Source organism: Apteryx mantelli, chromosome 2 (genome assembly GCF_036417845.1).
Source record: "Apteryx mantelli isolate bAptMan1 chromosome 2, bAptMan1.hap1, whole genome shotgun sequence".
NCBI lineage: Eukaryota > Metazoa > Chordata > Aves > Apterygiformes > Apterygidae > Apteryx > Apteryx mantelli.
In genome coordinates, this window is record NC_089979.1 from 143,827,945 (window position 1) to 143,842,417 (window position 14,473).

Below are 14,473 nucleotides of genomic sequence, written 5' to 3' on the forward strand. Positions count from 1 at the left end.
GCACCATTCAGGTGGCATGGAACACAGCCCTTATATTATTTCAGACATTTTGAAGTGGAAAAAAATATAACTTTATGGTCACAGTGGTACCACAGGTGGTGCAGAGGAGACCTAATAGGTTCAAGTGCTAGGTAGTGTGGATTCAGCCAGTCTGGTCTACAAACTGCTAGTCCTACGCGCAATGGAGGAAACTCAGTTCATGTCGCTTGGCCTCAAGTCTAGGGATCAGAACTTGTCTCTCTCTTATTTAGCAACTCAGGAATGGCCAGTAATCCTCTAGGCACTGTTCTGTGCAGACATGCCTGACCACTGGAGCCTTTCTGAACACTGCACTGTGGGAACTGAAACTGGGATAAGACTTCAGGCTGAGCAATACTGAAAACATATATCCATACTGCTGTCAAAGGCATAACTGTGTCACAAATAGACACACCCACCTATACTAGCTAGAAAGCAATGAAGTTGTGTTAGAACAGACTTCAGGGTTGGCTAGCAGACCATATGAGTAACCTGTGAGCCTGATGTTCTCTATCTTCACAGTAATCCTGCACCTGCATAGACTAAAGCGAGGAGCTAACAGGCCAGTTACAGTTTGGGTTGCTTGAAGGCATTCTGGCAGACTGAAGAAAATATCCATGAAGAAGTTTACGAGAGCTCAGGTGCGAGAGTAGTTTCTGGTATACCGTTGTCTGTGCTTACGTTAGCCTTTTGATTTGGAGGAACACGATTTGGAAGTGGATTCAGCAGTTCTGCTCGCACTGATTTGGTTTGCAGGCTGGTTTTTGCGAGGAAACTAAACCAGAAGCTCTACTGAAAATGTGTACCAAACACACTCGAAGCACAATGGTTACACTGGCATCCCAACCAGCGGGCAGGCCACACCGCCATAACACTCACCGCTGAAAGCCTGAGACGGCGCTCACAGTGCACCAGCGCCCTCCCCCTGCGCCCGCCGGGCGCCGCCAGCCCTCACAGGGACGCGCCAGCCCCGCGCCAACGGCCACCCCGCGCCAACGGCCGCCCCGCGAGCGGCAGCGCCCCGCCCCCTCCCCCGCCCGCCCAATCGCGCCCCCTCGCAGCCCGGCAGACGCCGTCACCCCGTGGCGCGCGGCCGCCGATTGGCTCCGGCTCCGGGAATCGTCACATGGGCAGAGATCAGCCCAGCGCCGCGGGGCGGCTGCCGCCCCGGCCCCTCCCCTGGCCCCCACCCGGCGCGGGGACGGGAGCTGCGGCGGGCGCAGCCCGGTCGGTCGGTCGCGGAGGAGATGCTGAGCCTGCTGGATGCCGGCGGGGGCCTGCTGGAGCGGGTGGCCGTCGGCAGCCCCCTCTCCTTGGTGCTGACCGCCTCCGCCTTCGTGCTGAGCCTCGGCTACCTGCTCCAGCTCGGCTACCGGCGCCGCCTCGGCTCCGGCCAGGAGGTGGGCGCGGGGGGGGGGGTGCACCGCGGTGCTGCCGGGCGGGGCGGGCGGCGGCTCTGCGGGGCGAGCAGCGCCTCCCGCCGCCCCCCGGGACCCCGTTTGTGGCGGGGCGCTGCTGCTCGGGGCCGCCCGAGACCGGGCTGCTCGGGCTTCGTGGGGGCAGGGCCTGCGCCCGTTACTGTCGCATAAGCGAGGCTTAAAGGAGCGCTCCCGCCCGTACGTGGAATTCGTTGATAAACTGAGGTTGGTGCTTTCGGGAGCTACTTAATGCATCACTTTTTTTCGTGTTTTTTAACTGGCTGCTTTTCAATGGTGATATCTTTTTGCTTTAACTTCAGGGGCAGGGTAGCAAGAACACTTATTTCAGTCTTTTAAATGTGGCCCAGTCGTACTTTACTGAAAAAAAATCAGTCGTCCAAAGTTGGACTTTTCACAAAAGAACTTAAAATATAAATAAAGCCTCTTCTGTGTTTAGTTGTTACATAGTTGCTACATAGATTTATTGTTCTCTAAAGAAAATTCAATATTTGCTTTTCTTTTTTTTCCTCAGAAATACCCACCCTACATTTCATCAAGCATCCCTTTCCTTGGACATGCAATAGCATTTGGAAAAAGTCCCATTGAGTTTTTGGAAAATGCTTATGAACAGGTGTGTTCTCCCACGTGACTGGCTGAGCATATGCTAAAATATTCCTGCTTACCTGTTAAGTTCTGTATCTTGCACCCGTTTAAAAAAAGTTCACTCTCATTAACTGAGTTGAGTATGGTATGAAATGTGCGCAGTAGGCTGGGTTTTTTTTGAAATTTTCTTTATATACAATGCAACTTTGTTACTGAAAAAAACATTTTCTGTGATATCTCATGTGATTCAGTTGGAAAAATATATCTGTGTATTCGGGTAATGTGCATAGTTGAATCACAGGTAACTAAAAAGCCATTTTATAACTTATTTTAATCTCACTCTTTAGTAATCTGTTTGAGACCAGGTCAGAATATAATAACCTACCTCCTCTAGGTTATGTAATGAATTTTAAGGCCCTTTGCAATGGTAAAAATGCTGGTGCACAAAAGCACAGTAATTTAAACAGCCCAAAAGAAAAAAAGAAACAAACTAATGCAGTAGAGCCTTAATTACAGTACAGTGAAACTTATTCATCTGTTTCACAGTGTCTAAAACTTTCTAGAGTCATAGGCTTAAATCTGAGATTGGTTAACTTGGAGAAAGGCAAACTGACTATGTGAGGATCTGCTGGAGAAGACCTTTACACTTTAAAATCTCATTTGCCAATTACCACTGTATAACTCCAAACCTAAAATTTTTCAAGACAGTGTTTATGGATTGCTGTAGGCTGTATGTCCTGTAGTCTCTTTGTCAGTTTTCTGGTGTCATTGATATTTTATTTACTTTTTTTTTTTAAAACTATGGTAGTCTTACAATCTGGAGAAAAATAAGTGTTAGTTATAATGTTAGATATCACTAGACACTGTATTGAAAACAAATTTTAAATGTGGCTTAAAATATTCATATCCATATTACATCTCTAGCTACTTCTTAGGGGAATAGTGACTTGTGCCAGTTTCCTTTGTCAAACTTCCTTTTCTTTTTCTTTCTTTCCTTCCTCCTCATTGCTGCTTACATGTGACACATCCAGTATAATATGTAGGTGTATGTGTGTATCAGATTTGTAGATGGAGACAGTCAATCTCAAACCACATTACAGAAATTGTTGCACCAAAGTAATGTTCTCATATTAAATAGCTAATATCTTATGAAAGGCTGTAGATGAAGAGATTGTGATTTTATGGCTAAAATGAACTGTTATTTTTTTCCTCTTAGTATGGGCCTGTGTTCAGTTTCACTATGGTTGGCAAGACATTCACATACTTACTGGGCAGTGATGCTGCTGCTCTACTCTTCAATAGTAAAAACGAAGATTTGAATGCAGAGGACGTATACTCTCGGTTAACCACACCAGTCTTTGGCAAGGGAGTTGCATATGATGTCCCTAATATGGTATGTATTTTAAGTATAAAATGAGTAGAACAATAAGATAATTTAAATTCTGATTAGGGAGCCATGAGCTCTTGGCTCTGTATGATGGGATTTATTGTTCATAAGCAATTCTGCCAGCAAGGCATGATGCAGTTGATAAATAGTCTCAGTTGGATGATCAAGACTGAACATGGTCTAGGCTGCTTTATTTACCATCTGGCCATTTATCAGTCCTGATGCTATTGCTTGTTTTTTGAAACCATCTAGTTTCATGATAGTGGGAAGACTAATAAGTGAATCGTTTTTTTCCTTACCTTACAGCATGTCACTGACTACGGTTTACTTTTTCCTTAAGAACAAATTTAGACTTTCCTTCTGAGAGAGCTTTAGAGTGGTAATTTTTCATTCATGCCATACCAATCTATATGCAGGAGTATTAATGTGAAACTTGGCATCACAAAGTCTGTCTTGCTAGGACAAAAATCAGTCTTTTTGTGTATGTTTGCAGAATACAATCCGCATGGGTCTAAAAGTAGTGGCATGTGTCATTGTTTCTGAGCTAAGTGCTGCCTCTTGTTGTCGTGCATGCCGTTTTAGTCTGTGTGTTGCTTGTCAGGACAGTCAGACTCTTAAACTGCACGTCTGCTTTTCACTGGATAGATCTGCTCCACTGGTAGTCTAAATTTAGGGTACGTTGATATTGACAAACTCTTGTATTACAGAGTAGTCTGGTGGTAGGAACAGCATTGTGCTATACTTTATCTTTGGCTTTTCAATTGTGGTTTTATGCAGTTTGTTTCTACAGATGGCAATCATTTGATCAGTAATAGTTTCTGCAGCCATCAAGACTTCCCCTTCTTGGCTTAGTCTTTGGTAGAAGTTTGCCTCTCCATTCTTCCCTGCCAAAGGGTGCTTGCAACGATAGTTGTCCTTCTGAGATATTTGGCTTAGGGTCTGTAATCACTAGGCTGTTTCCCCCACGCTAGCATTTTGCAGTGATCCACAGTGTATGAGTGATGTTCTTTCTTACTTCATTCTCTTGGGAATCTCCTAGGTAATCGATGGCTAACACCTTGCCACTTCACAAATAAGTAAAGGAGAATCATGCTCTCTCCTGCTTCATTGGGAAGTGATAAAATGGTGGATAGAGGGTATCAGAAAGTTTGGGCTTTTCTTTTTTTTTTCTTTTTTTTTTTTTTAATACTTGGTTGCTCGGCTCTTCTTATCCTTCTGTGGATGAAATCAGAAGGATTGCAGCCTGGATAACAAGTAGGAGTTCATGTCTTATGTCCAAGGAGACCTCTTCCACAAGTGGGGCTTCTGCCAGTTTCAACAGGCAGAGGTTTTCCTCAGAAAGTCAGACATGCAGTCAGGGACCCCTTTTAGAGTCATTATAATGTAGAAGGTAGATGATTCTCTGTGCTACCCCTTTCATGTTCTTCTCTGGTATTAACCAGTATTAGAAAAGTGTCTATGAATTTAGCAGACAGACTGCTAAATTGACCAGATTTTCACTGTGCTGTACTTGCTCCTTGGATTCTGAGTGTCTTGGAATGTCTTCATGAAACTGAAAGGTGGTCGTCTCTCTTAATTCTGTGAAAGTTCATCCACTTGCTGTCACTGCTGCTTTGACTTCTGCTTTCACACTCCACAGTTCATGAGTGGAGTTTAATGTCTTTCTTCATTCAACAGCTAGTTCTTCTAGGATCTAATCTTATCCTTTGGGTGTTTTGTAGAACTTTCTATAAGCTCCTTGGAAAGTGGCATTTCTTATAGCTATGTTGTTCCTCAGGCGTACAGGGATGATTCAGGCCTACCTCGCTGGTCCACCGTATACTGCTGTTTTTCTGAGATGAGGTCTTTTTCTAGAGTTAACCTAAATTTTTATAGAGTAATGTTGGAGTTCTGCTTTGGTCAAGAGATTAGTCTCTTTGTATTATTCTGTGGTGTCTATGCATAAGCCTATTATTTCATTCATACCTTTAACACTAGAAAGAGTTTTTCCTTTTTATCTCTTCAGATTCAGGTTCTTCAGAAAAGCACCTGGACTATTCATTTCTGCAGCTGAGAGAGGCAGAGGTTTTGCTATTAACACTCCAGTTGTATGTGCTGCTCTATGAAGCTGACAAGCTAGCTTGCCCAGTTGTGGCCAGAATGCATTCTGCCTGAAGTCAGCTATCTTTTTGTGCAGTGCTATCAGACACCTACTGGGCAGCCATTTGGAGAGCTGTTCAAACCCTCATTGGGCAAAATACATGGTAGCATTGATGGATCACCCAGAGCTTTTGAGACCTCCTCCTTCCTGCCCAAGCTGAAATTACTCTCCATCTCTTCAATTTGACAATGATCTACAAAAGGAAGGAAAGTTATTTACCAGTAATTCTGGTAATTAGAAGTTTGTTAATATGCATCATCCAACTATTAATTCATATTTACTGTCTCCTTCCTCTGAGACTCTTTCAGATGGGTATTCTTTGAGAGAAACTGAAATGGCCGTGGACACATTCACTCCTGTGTGCCAGTTGTCAAGCTGAGGCGGAGATGAGCTGGCGTGTACTTTCTTTGCACATTGCAAAGGAAAATGTGCCTGTCTCAGTGCTCTGTGGCATGTATGCTCTGATAGACTGCTGTCATCTCCATCACATTCAGAAAACAGAAATTACTTGGAAGTTACTGGGAAGTAACCAAGTAACCTTTCTTTTACACCTTCTGTTTTGTGAATAACTTTACAGTCCATGCAGAGACCTTGGTAAGAAGATGACAGTTTTTGGTCTATTGCTCAGGGTGAAGTGTAGCTCCATAGGGTAGATGCCCTAATCCATAAATGGGGCTTAAAAATTAATTGAATAATTTTCTGAGAAGATGACACACCAACCCATTGAATGGTTTTCTTCAAATAATGGGCTTTTTTACCAGTAGATTTATTAGCTGTGATTCTGTATATAGAAGAAGAGGAAAAGTTGAGAAGGGTGTGAAGCTCACCACTTCCCTGGGAAGCAGTTTGCTTCCTATTTCTGTTGGACTTCTTGGGCAGTGAGATCAGAGGGCGTTGTGAAGGAAAGGTGCATTTCTAAATGAGAGGTAAGGTATTACAGCATGAGAAAAGAAAGAAACTCTGGGGGAAGATGAAGCAAGGAGGCTGCATAGTGTGGAACGTAGGCTGTATCCAGATTTTGCAGGACAGGTCTGATTAGGTTTGGGATTATATATATAGTTATTAATCACATCTGAAGTGCATTCCATATGTTAATCCTGGATGCAACTTGCATGTTCATTGTTAAAGCTTAACAAAGAAAAGAATTAATTATTTAATTAATTTTCTATTTTGGTACTGTAGAATAAGGAATTTTAGCTCCTTTAAGCTAGTATTTTGTTTGAATATTATTAGACTTTTGCTTGAAAAAGTAGATGAAACATAGAATGTTATCTGTTATTTAAATCTTAATATCTGCTGTACCCTACCAATCCTATCCTAATCCTAATTTCTTTTTCCTTTTGTATGTTGTTATAGTACAAATAATAATAAATTGTTAATTACATTAATATGATGATCCTTGTACTGACTACTTCTTTCATCTTGGTTCTTCTAGGTGTTCTTGGAACAGAAGAAGATGCTCAAAACTGGGCTTAATATTGCCCAGTTTAAACGGCATGTATCTGTGATTGAAGAAGAAACAAAGGAGTATTTCAAAACATGGGGGGAGAGTGGAGAAAAGAGTAAGCAAGATCAAATACCTTTTCACTCAGATTTTCTGTGAAGGAAGAAGGCCAATGCAGGATGTGTGTGTGTGGTGTTTTTTTTTTTTTTTTTTTTTTTTGTGAATGATTTACTGCAGCATTATTAAAGGGCTAAAAAATGGCATAGGCTAAACTCTATTGGACATGAGAAGAAACTTGCAAAATACGTTTTTGATTACTCAAATTTAAGGCTCTGGGAGAATAAAGCTGCTCAGAAATTCACAGACAGGAGAAAAGAACTGGCTTATTCTTTCTTAGTGTGAGAATAGACTGTGTACCTGTTGCCTGGCTTGAATCGTGCTAGTTTTGCCAGATATGAGACCGTTCAGTGTAAACATTCTTAGTCTGTAGGAAAAAAAACTACAGTGGCTTCTCAGAACTGATGTCTGAGATCATCAGGTATCATCTGCCCTGAAGATGTGCATCCTTAAGGTTGATAAGGTTAGGTTGATAGGAAATGCTTGTGTAATGATACAGTATATGTTGCAGTTGATTGGGGGATTTGGCCATCATGGTTATTATTTCTGGATTTTTGTATGGGTCAATAGTCATCTGAGTGGGATTCTTCTTTTATTTTCTGCCCGGCTTTCCCAGTTAGCCTGCTAGGCTTATCCCATCACTATTGTTGCAAGCCAACAGTGAAAGAACAAATTCAGAAATACTCACAGAATAGTTTAATGAGCAGCAAAACTAACTGGTTGCCCGTGGATTTGCATTTCAGGGTTATGTTCTTGTATGACTTCTTTTATGTGTAGTAAGGATTGAGCTTGTGCTGCATGGTTTACCTTGTATGGAAGGATTAATAGCTTTCCTCAAAAATTTCCTAGAAAAAAATATCTTAGAAAAAGGTTGAAATCAGCAACCTAGTTAAAAAGTTATTAGAAGCTTGACTTACAGACACACAGAAGTTTAAATTTTCCTAGGAAAACAAGCTAAAACTTTATTTAAAATTACAAATCTGTGTTTATTTACTTTTTTTTCTCTTCTGCAAAATAAAAATAATTTATAACCTGTAAAACTTAATATCTCTCCTGAAATGCATTCTCACTGTTCTTTTTCAAATCTTTCCTCAGACCTGTTTGAAGCCCTTTCAGAACTTATCATTTTGACAGCAAGTCATTGCTTACACGGGAAAGAAATAAGAAGCTTACTGAATGAGAAGGTGGCTCAGCTGTATGCTGATTTGGATGGGGGATTTACTCATGCTGCCTGGCTTCTGCCAGGTTGGCTACCTCTGCCTAGCTTCAGGTGAAGCAATTTAGGCATCTTACTGATTTTTTTTTTTTCTTTTCCCTTCTATTTCTTGTTTGTAAGGATGTTCTAGACATCCCAGTAAATCTTCATAAGCAGTTTATATGTTACTTTGTACAAAGTGACTAATACAGATGCTTTGAATTGCAGACGACGAGATCGAGCACACAAAGAAATAAAGAATATCTTCTATAAGGTTATCCAGAAACGTCGAACGTCTGAGGAAAAAGAAGATGACATACTCCAAACTCTACTTGATGCTTCTTATAAGTAAGCAAAGGGGTTGAAGACTTGCCATTTATAGATAGTTATGCTTTAGCTTTGAATTCTTCAGTTGCATCTAAAGACGCAAAATCAAAAATTCTCTCATGTGCTGCATCGCTTTTTCTTGCCAGCATTGGTTCTAGCTGTATTCTAAAAATATCTTCAGAAGTTTAATTATAAATGCTTATTCAGACTTCCTGAGGTTATCGTCAGTGGTCAAATGATTGCTTCCTTTCTCATTTCTGGCCTTCCAGTAATGTAAGGTTTCCAGAGCATCTGTCGCCCCCTGCTGTCCCTCCCCTCAAATATTTAGCTGTTCCATTTGGAGTGGGCAGCCTAAGAAAAGGAGAAAGAAAAGTAAATTAGAAGAAATTATATGTACTACTATAACTGGAAACCTCATCAACTGAAGCTCTAACATATTGTCCTTTAACCTAGGGATGGCCATCCGCTGACAGATGACGAAATTGCTGGCATGCTTATTGGGCTGCTGTTAGCAGGGCAACACACATCCTCCACCACTAGTGCCTGGCTTGGCTTCTTCCTAGCCAGAGACAAATCAATACAGGAACAGTGTTACGCAGAACAGAAAGCAGTTTGTGGAGATGACTTGCCGCCATTAACTTATGACCAGGTTTGTATGTTACGTTATTTCTGCTAGATATTTTTATACTTTAGACACTCACAAAAATGTAAAATACAATCTTATGCTTTGTGATAGAATCATAATCTGTGTCATAAGCGCCCTGTGGTGACGCTTACTTGCCAATATATTTCCTCCATCTCCTCCTTTTTTGGTAACTTTTCAACCTGCTACTATTTTATATCAGTGTTGACCAAAGAAATTACAGTTCCTATAAGCTCTGTTAAAATGATCAGTTGGGTAGAGGAGGAAGATCTTTGTATTCCCACTGAGGAAAAGGATGCAGTGTGATCTTTTTCTTCAGTTAGGCATCAGAAAACACTTGTGAAAGATCAATAAGGAACTAGTCATTATCAATGCTGCTTGTCAGAGAATTATTTTTTAATTGAATTAAATGAAAAAGCAGAAACTTATCAGGGTAGCCATTGAAGTACCTGTAAATATGAGGTGCTTATTCTTTGAGTTTTAAAATGGTATAAAATACCTTTTTGTGCACATTGAATAAACTTTAGCTATATTTTGATAATCATTTTCTTTGCAGCTGAAGGATCTCAGTTTGCTGGATCGCTGTCTAAAAGAAACTTTAAGGCTGAGACCTCCTATAATGACTATGATGAGAATGGCCAAAACTCCTCAAGTGAGTACAGTTACTGGATGCAACTTCAGTTCAGTAAAGCAGGGCTGCTATTCAGAAACTGAGGCAGGCTAGAGGAATGGGCTAAGAAGAACTTCACAAAATTCAGTAAGGACAAATGTGAAGTTCTGAACCGGGGATGGACTAACTCCTGTAACAGTGCAGGCTGCCTGCCGGGGAGCGGCTCTGCAGAAAAGGCCAGGCAGGGCTGGGGCCGTCCCAGCTGACAGGGGACAGAACATGAGCGAGCGGTGTACCTGGCAGCGATGACGGCCAGTGGCATCCCAGGATGTACCGAACTACTTACTTAGACTAGTTCCTAGTCCTTGACTAGGTTTAACCACTCATCTGTACTGATAACTCTTCTTACTGGGTCAGATCAGCTTGTACTATGTCAGCTTAGTCCTGTTTATTCATTTCTTAGCATTAATCATCCTATTTTTTTCAATGCGTTAGGAACATACACTGATGTCAGTACTCAGGTACCTCTGAAAGTAGAACTATTGAGTCCAGGACACTGACTAAGCCATATATCTGTAGCGAATGATTGCACGGACTCAAGACATGGTGCATCTTGAGACATTTTTTGTTTCTGAGCATATATAAAAAGTTAGCTGCTTCAGTGGTTTCACAGATAGCTTTGCTAAGCCAATCATCATGCAGATTATGTCACAGGTAGCCAGTTATTACGCCGATCGCGCACACAGCGATCATGGCTTGTACTTTGCTACTTGTTTAGAAAAGCTGTCTTGCCCTTAACCTTGGTTCCCACTGGCTTCTGCTAGTTTATCTGTACTTTCTCAGGATGTATCATTCCGAGCTGCACCAGTGTCCTTGGGTACGTTTGTCTGAGGCTCCTGTTGCTTGCTACTTGCAGCTTTCCACCAGTTTAACCCTGTCATGACCCTCCACATATATCTGTTTCTGCTTACACTTCTATTGCTATTGCATGTGTTCATAACTTTCTGGGACTAGAGCTCTGCTTGAACTGTGTGACATAGTCTTAAAATGGGTATATCATATTGTCTCATCTTAATTTTTGAATTTCCTCTTGAGTAACCTTCTTTCAGGTATGTTGTGGTGTTTTTATAGACCTTATTTTCACATTAGGTATTATACAGAAATATAGGAAGTATTCTGGATGAACAGATCAAAATGTCACACTCTTTAATACATATTTGCACTAAAAGGCAAAGGGTGAGAAAAGTCCTGGGTTGTTTTTTTGTTTTTTTTTTCTTTTCTTGGTGATTATGTGCAAATGGCTATGTTAATTAATTCCTCAGCTGTACATCAAATACTTACAGCCATGTAGCTTATTACAAAATAACTGTGTAACTGCAATCCATTTCTCTAGTCTGCCACTAGATGCAACTGTAACACTGGCAGGGTGCAGCTACGGTCTAACTCCTGGCATAGCAGAACTATGTGCTGGTGGTGTCTCTCAGGGAAGCAGGGGGCTGGGTCAGATCAGCTTGTGCTATGCCTCACTGCTCAGGTGAGGAAAGTACCAACAAGAACACTTCCCTCAGCCTCTCCTGTGTTCCTAATCTTTCCTGCTGGCCAAAAGGAGAGCTCAGCCAGACAAGAACAGTAACCTAGTTAGGAATGCCAACCTTTATTCTAACAATAGCATCACAGGAGTACGTTTTGCATCTTTAGAAAGAAGCCACTGTAGTTGTAGTCTGTCTTTTTATCCTGAGTGATACCCTTCCAGATTCAATTTAAGCATAAAACATGATGGGAGCTAAAAAATAGCTAAAATTGAAATCTTACTAAAATAAAACAAATCCTGAGGCATAGTTATTAAAGGTTTGTGAAGATCTGCAAAAGTCTGTATATATTTTTAAATTGAAAAGGGTGGTAGTAACTGATGAAAGTCTTAATTTGTAGTCCCACATTCCTACTTGGTCTTACTGAGTGGAACTGACCCTTTCTTTTAGCCAATCAGTCTCTAGAGTTCTTAATTTAGTACTACCATTTAAAGATTCTGTAGTTTGCCAGGGTTTTTTAATAGCTACCTTGGAAAAAAACTGGCTTGCACTTACATAACAATACATGCTAGGTAAATCTAAAAGAAAATTTGCTGTTTGTATAAATGACTTAAAATTATTTTTAAAAGCTATCCCTCCAATGACAAATATTTTCAACAAATCTTAAGTTCATTCAGCCTTTTAAAATATTTTCTGTAGAATCATCAGCTTTGTTAAAGCATCTGAAAGCTTTCTGCAGTTGCCTGAATACTGTGCCCTGCACAATTAAAACAATGACATACTAGACTGCATTAATTTTAAACTGGGTCAGCCAAAATCTCTTTTGAAATTGAAGTCTCACAATAGAATTTCATGTATTACTTTAAAAAGAAAAATGGAGAATTTTCTTGTAACACATAGGTTCTTTCTCCCTGCCTTATAGACTGTTGCTGGGTATAGTATTCCTCCCGGCCATCAGGTCTGTGTGTCTCCCACTGTTAACCACAGACTGAGGGACTCATGGAAGGATGCTCTAGACTTCAAGCCTGACCGGTATCTCCAAGATAACCCAGCAGCTGCAGAGAAATTTGCCTACATTCCATTTGGTGCTGGTAAGTAACAACTGGACAATAAGGAGATGCAGTGTTTTCCTGAGTGACTGTGTACTTACGTGACTCATACTGGTCATCCAACACCTCTTACAGGACCTCCCCCACCCTGTAGCATCTGAGAGTATTTCTTCTTTCTATTGGTGTCTGAAAGTTCTCTTACTGTGGAAGTGCCATTAAAAGAACGCAGTTGATAGGATCCTTAGTTTTTGCATTTAGTAATAGCTGTAAATAGCACTTGGAATAGCAATTAAAAAAATCTTTAGATTAGCATGTGTTATATTTAAATTACTCAAGTCTAAGTCAAGGTGAAAACCTGTTAATACAAAGTCATTTTAAGGTAGAGTAAAATGTACATAGAGAATCATAACATTCAAAACAGTTTGCAGATATGACTGCAGTACAGTTATAGTTGATATCTTTTCACAGTGTTGTAAACTCTCCTTTAATGTTGCATAAACTCTGACTTTGTGGTGAGAACAGAACAATAGAATCTTACTGAACTACTCAATCTGTTTCATGTTTTGACAATTTATGAAAACAAGGCTTTCATGTAGTTTCATAATGTTTGCTGGATCAAAGCCTCAAGTTGTTTAGAAAGAAGTGATTACAGTTCATGTAAAATTTTAAAATTAACTTAGTTAGAATACTTGTTGTCAAAGGTGATTTTATAACTGCTTTGGATTTCCTTCTAGGCCGCCATCGCTGTATTGGAGAAAACTTTGCTTATGTTCAGATTAAGACCATTTGGTCTACTTTGCTTCGTTTATATGAATTTGATCTCATCAATGACTATTTTCCAACTATAAATTATACAACAATGATACACACACCTAATAACCCAGTTATCAGATACAAGAGGAGGTCCCTTTAAGTTCTGGAACAAAAACCTTATCTATTTAAGTTGTGAATTAACAGACTTTTGAATAAAACTGTGACAAAATGAATGGCAATTGGGACTGTTCCATCTACTGTGTATGAAAGCAACAATAATCTACCAGCTGTGATGTCTTTGCATCTATTTAATTTGTTTTACCTTTTAATGCTTCTGTATGTAATTGCTTGTTTTACATCTTTTGGTTGCATTTTTTTAAATGAAAACTGTCTTTTTTATTTGTGTAACATTTTTTTTTAAAAGTGCATGCCAACTCTTTCCTTAAAGGTGAAGAAACAATAAGCTATTTCTACAAACTGAAATCTTTGTTTCTGAAAAATAGTTAAAAGTTACTTTTCCCCTCTTAAGGGGTACCTCTGTATCCCATTATGGTAAATCCATCAAGTAACAGGCACTAAGTTGGATGGTACTTCCTTGGTGCTCTACTTTGAAAGCAGAACTGCAGATATTGAAGTGAACTATCTGTGGTCTTGGCTGATGCCTGAAAGTGCCCACATACTTACTTAAAAAATTGTTACCATACAGATGATAAGTACTGAGCAGACTACAAAAATACTTATAGAAGAGATTTTTCTGAAAATAAATGATTTTTATGTCTAACTTGAAGCAGCTGTAAAATGGTTAGGTTCAAAAAAACAGCAAATCCTTCTCTAGAAACAATTCTGAAAACTAATAATTTCTGGAAAAGTAAAGTACAATGGTACAAACAACTTTAATTTTGTGAATAACTACCTTATGTATAGAGTGGTCAAAGAAAGTGAAATGTGAATGTTGTTCCCCTTTGTACTGACTCATGCAGGATTGTTAAATGGTGTTTGTTTAAAGAATGATAAGTGGTAATAAGCTCTGGCTCATAGAAACTTTGAATTAAATCTATAAATGAAGCTCTTGTTGAATTTTTGTGTGCTCAGCCCTGTTGACTTACTTCTGAAAAGCTTTTCTACTTATGTAAATTTAAATTTATTTCTTACAAGTATGAAGTTAGTCATGCAAAGAGCTTTTTCTCCCTTTCGTCAGTGCTTACTGCAGCAGGGGCTTGCCCAGTTTTTCCTATTCTAA

General features: G+C 40.0%; 1 protein-coding gene across 1 annotated transcript; it reads left to right on the plus strand.

Moving 5' to 3' along the window:
- Nucleotides 1-1,240: 1,240 nt before the first annotated feature.
- Nucleotides 1,241-14,298, plus strand: CYP51A1 (cytochrome P450 family 51 subfamily A member 1). The gene is made up of 10 exons (XM_067291712.1): nt 1,241-1,418; nt 1,969-2,067; nt 3,256-3,432; nt 7,002-7,128; nt 8,223-8,397; nt 8,551-8,670; nt 9,103-9,298; nt 9,849-9,944; nt 12,354-12,522; nt 13,215-14,298. The coding sequence occupies exons 1-10, from the start codon at nt 1,266-1,268 to the stop codon at nt 13,391-13,393; spliced, it is 1,491 nt and encodes a 496-aa protein (XP_067147813.1). The 5' UTR covers nt 1,241-1,265; the 3' UTR covers nt 13,394-14,298.
- Nucleotides 14,299-14,473: the final 175 nt, after the last annotated feature.

Coding starts and splice junctions, on each gene's coding strand:
- CYP51A1 (XM_067291712.1), top strand. CDS start 1,266: ATGCTGAGCCTGCTGGATGCCGGCGGGGGCCTGCTGGAGCGGGTGGCC. Junction 2,068..3,255: donor TGGAAAATGCTTATGAACAG/GTGTGTTCTCCC, acceptor TTTTCCTCTTAG/TATGGGCCTGTGTTCAGTTT. Junction 8,671..9,102: donor CTACTTGATGCTTCTTATAA/GTAAGCAAAGGG, acceptor CCTTTAACCTAG/GGATGGCCATCCGCTGACAG.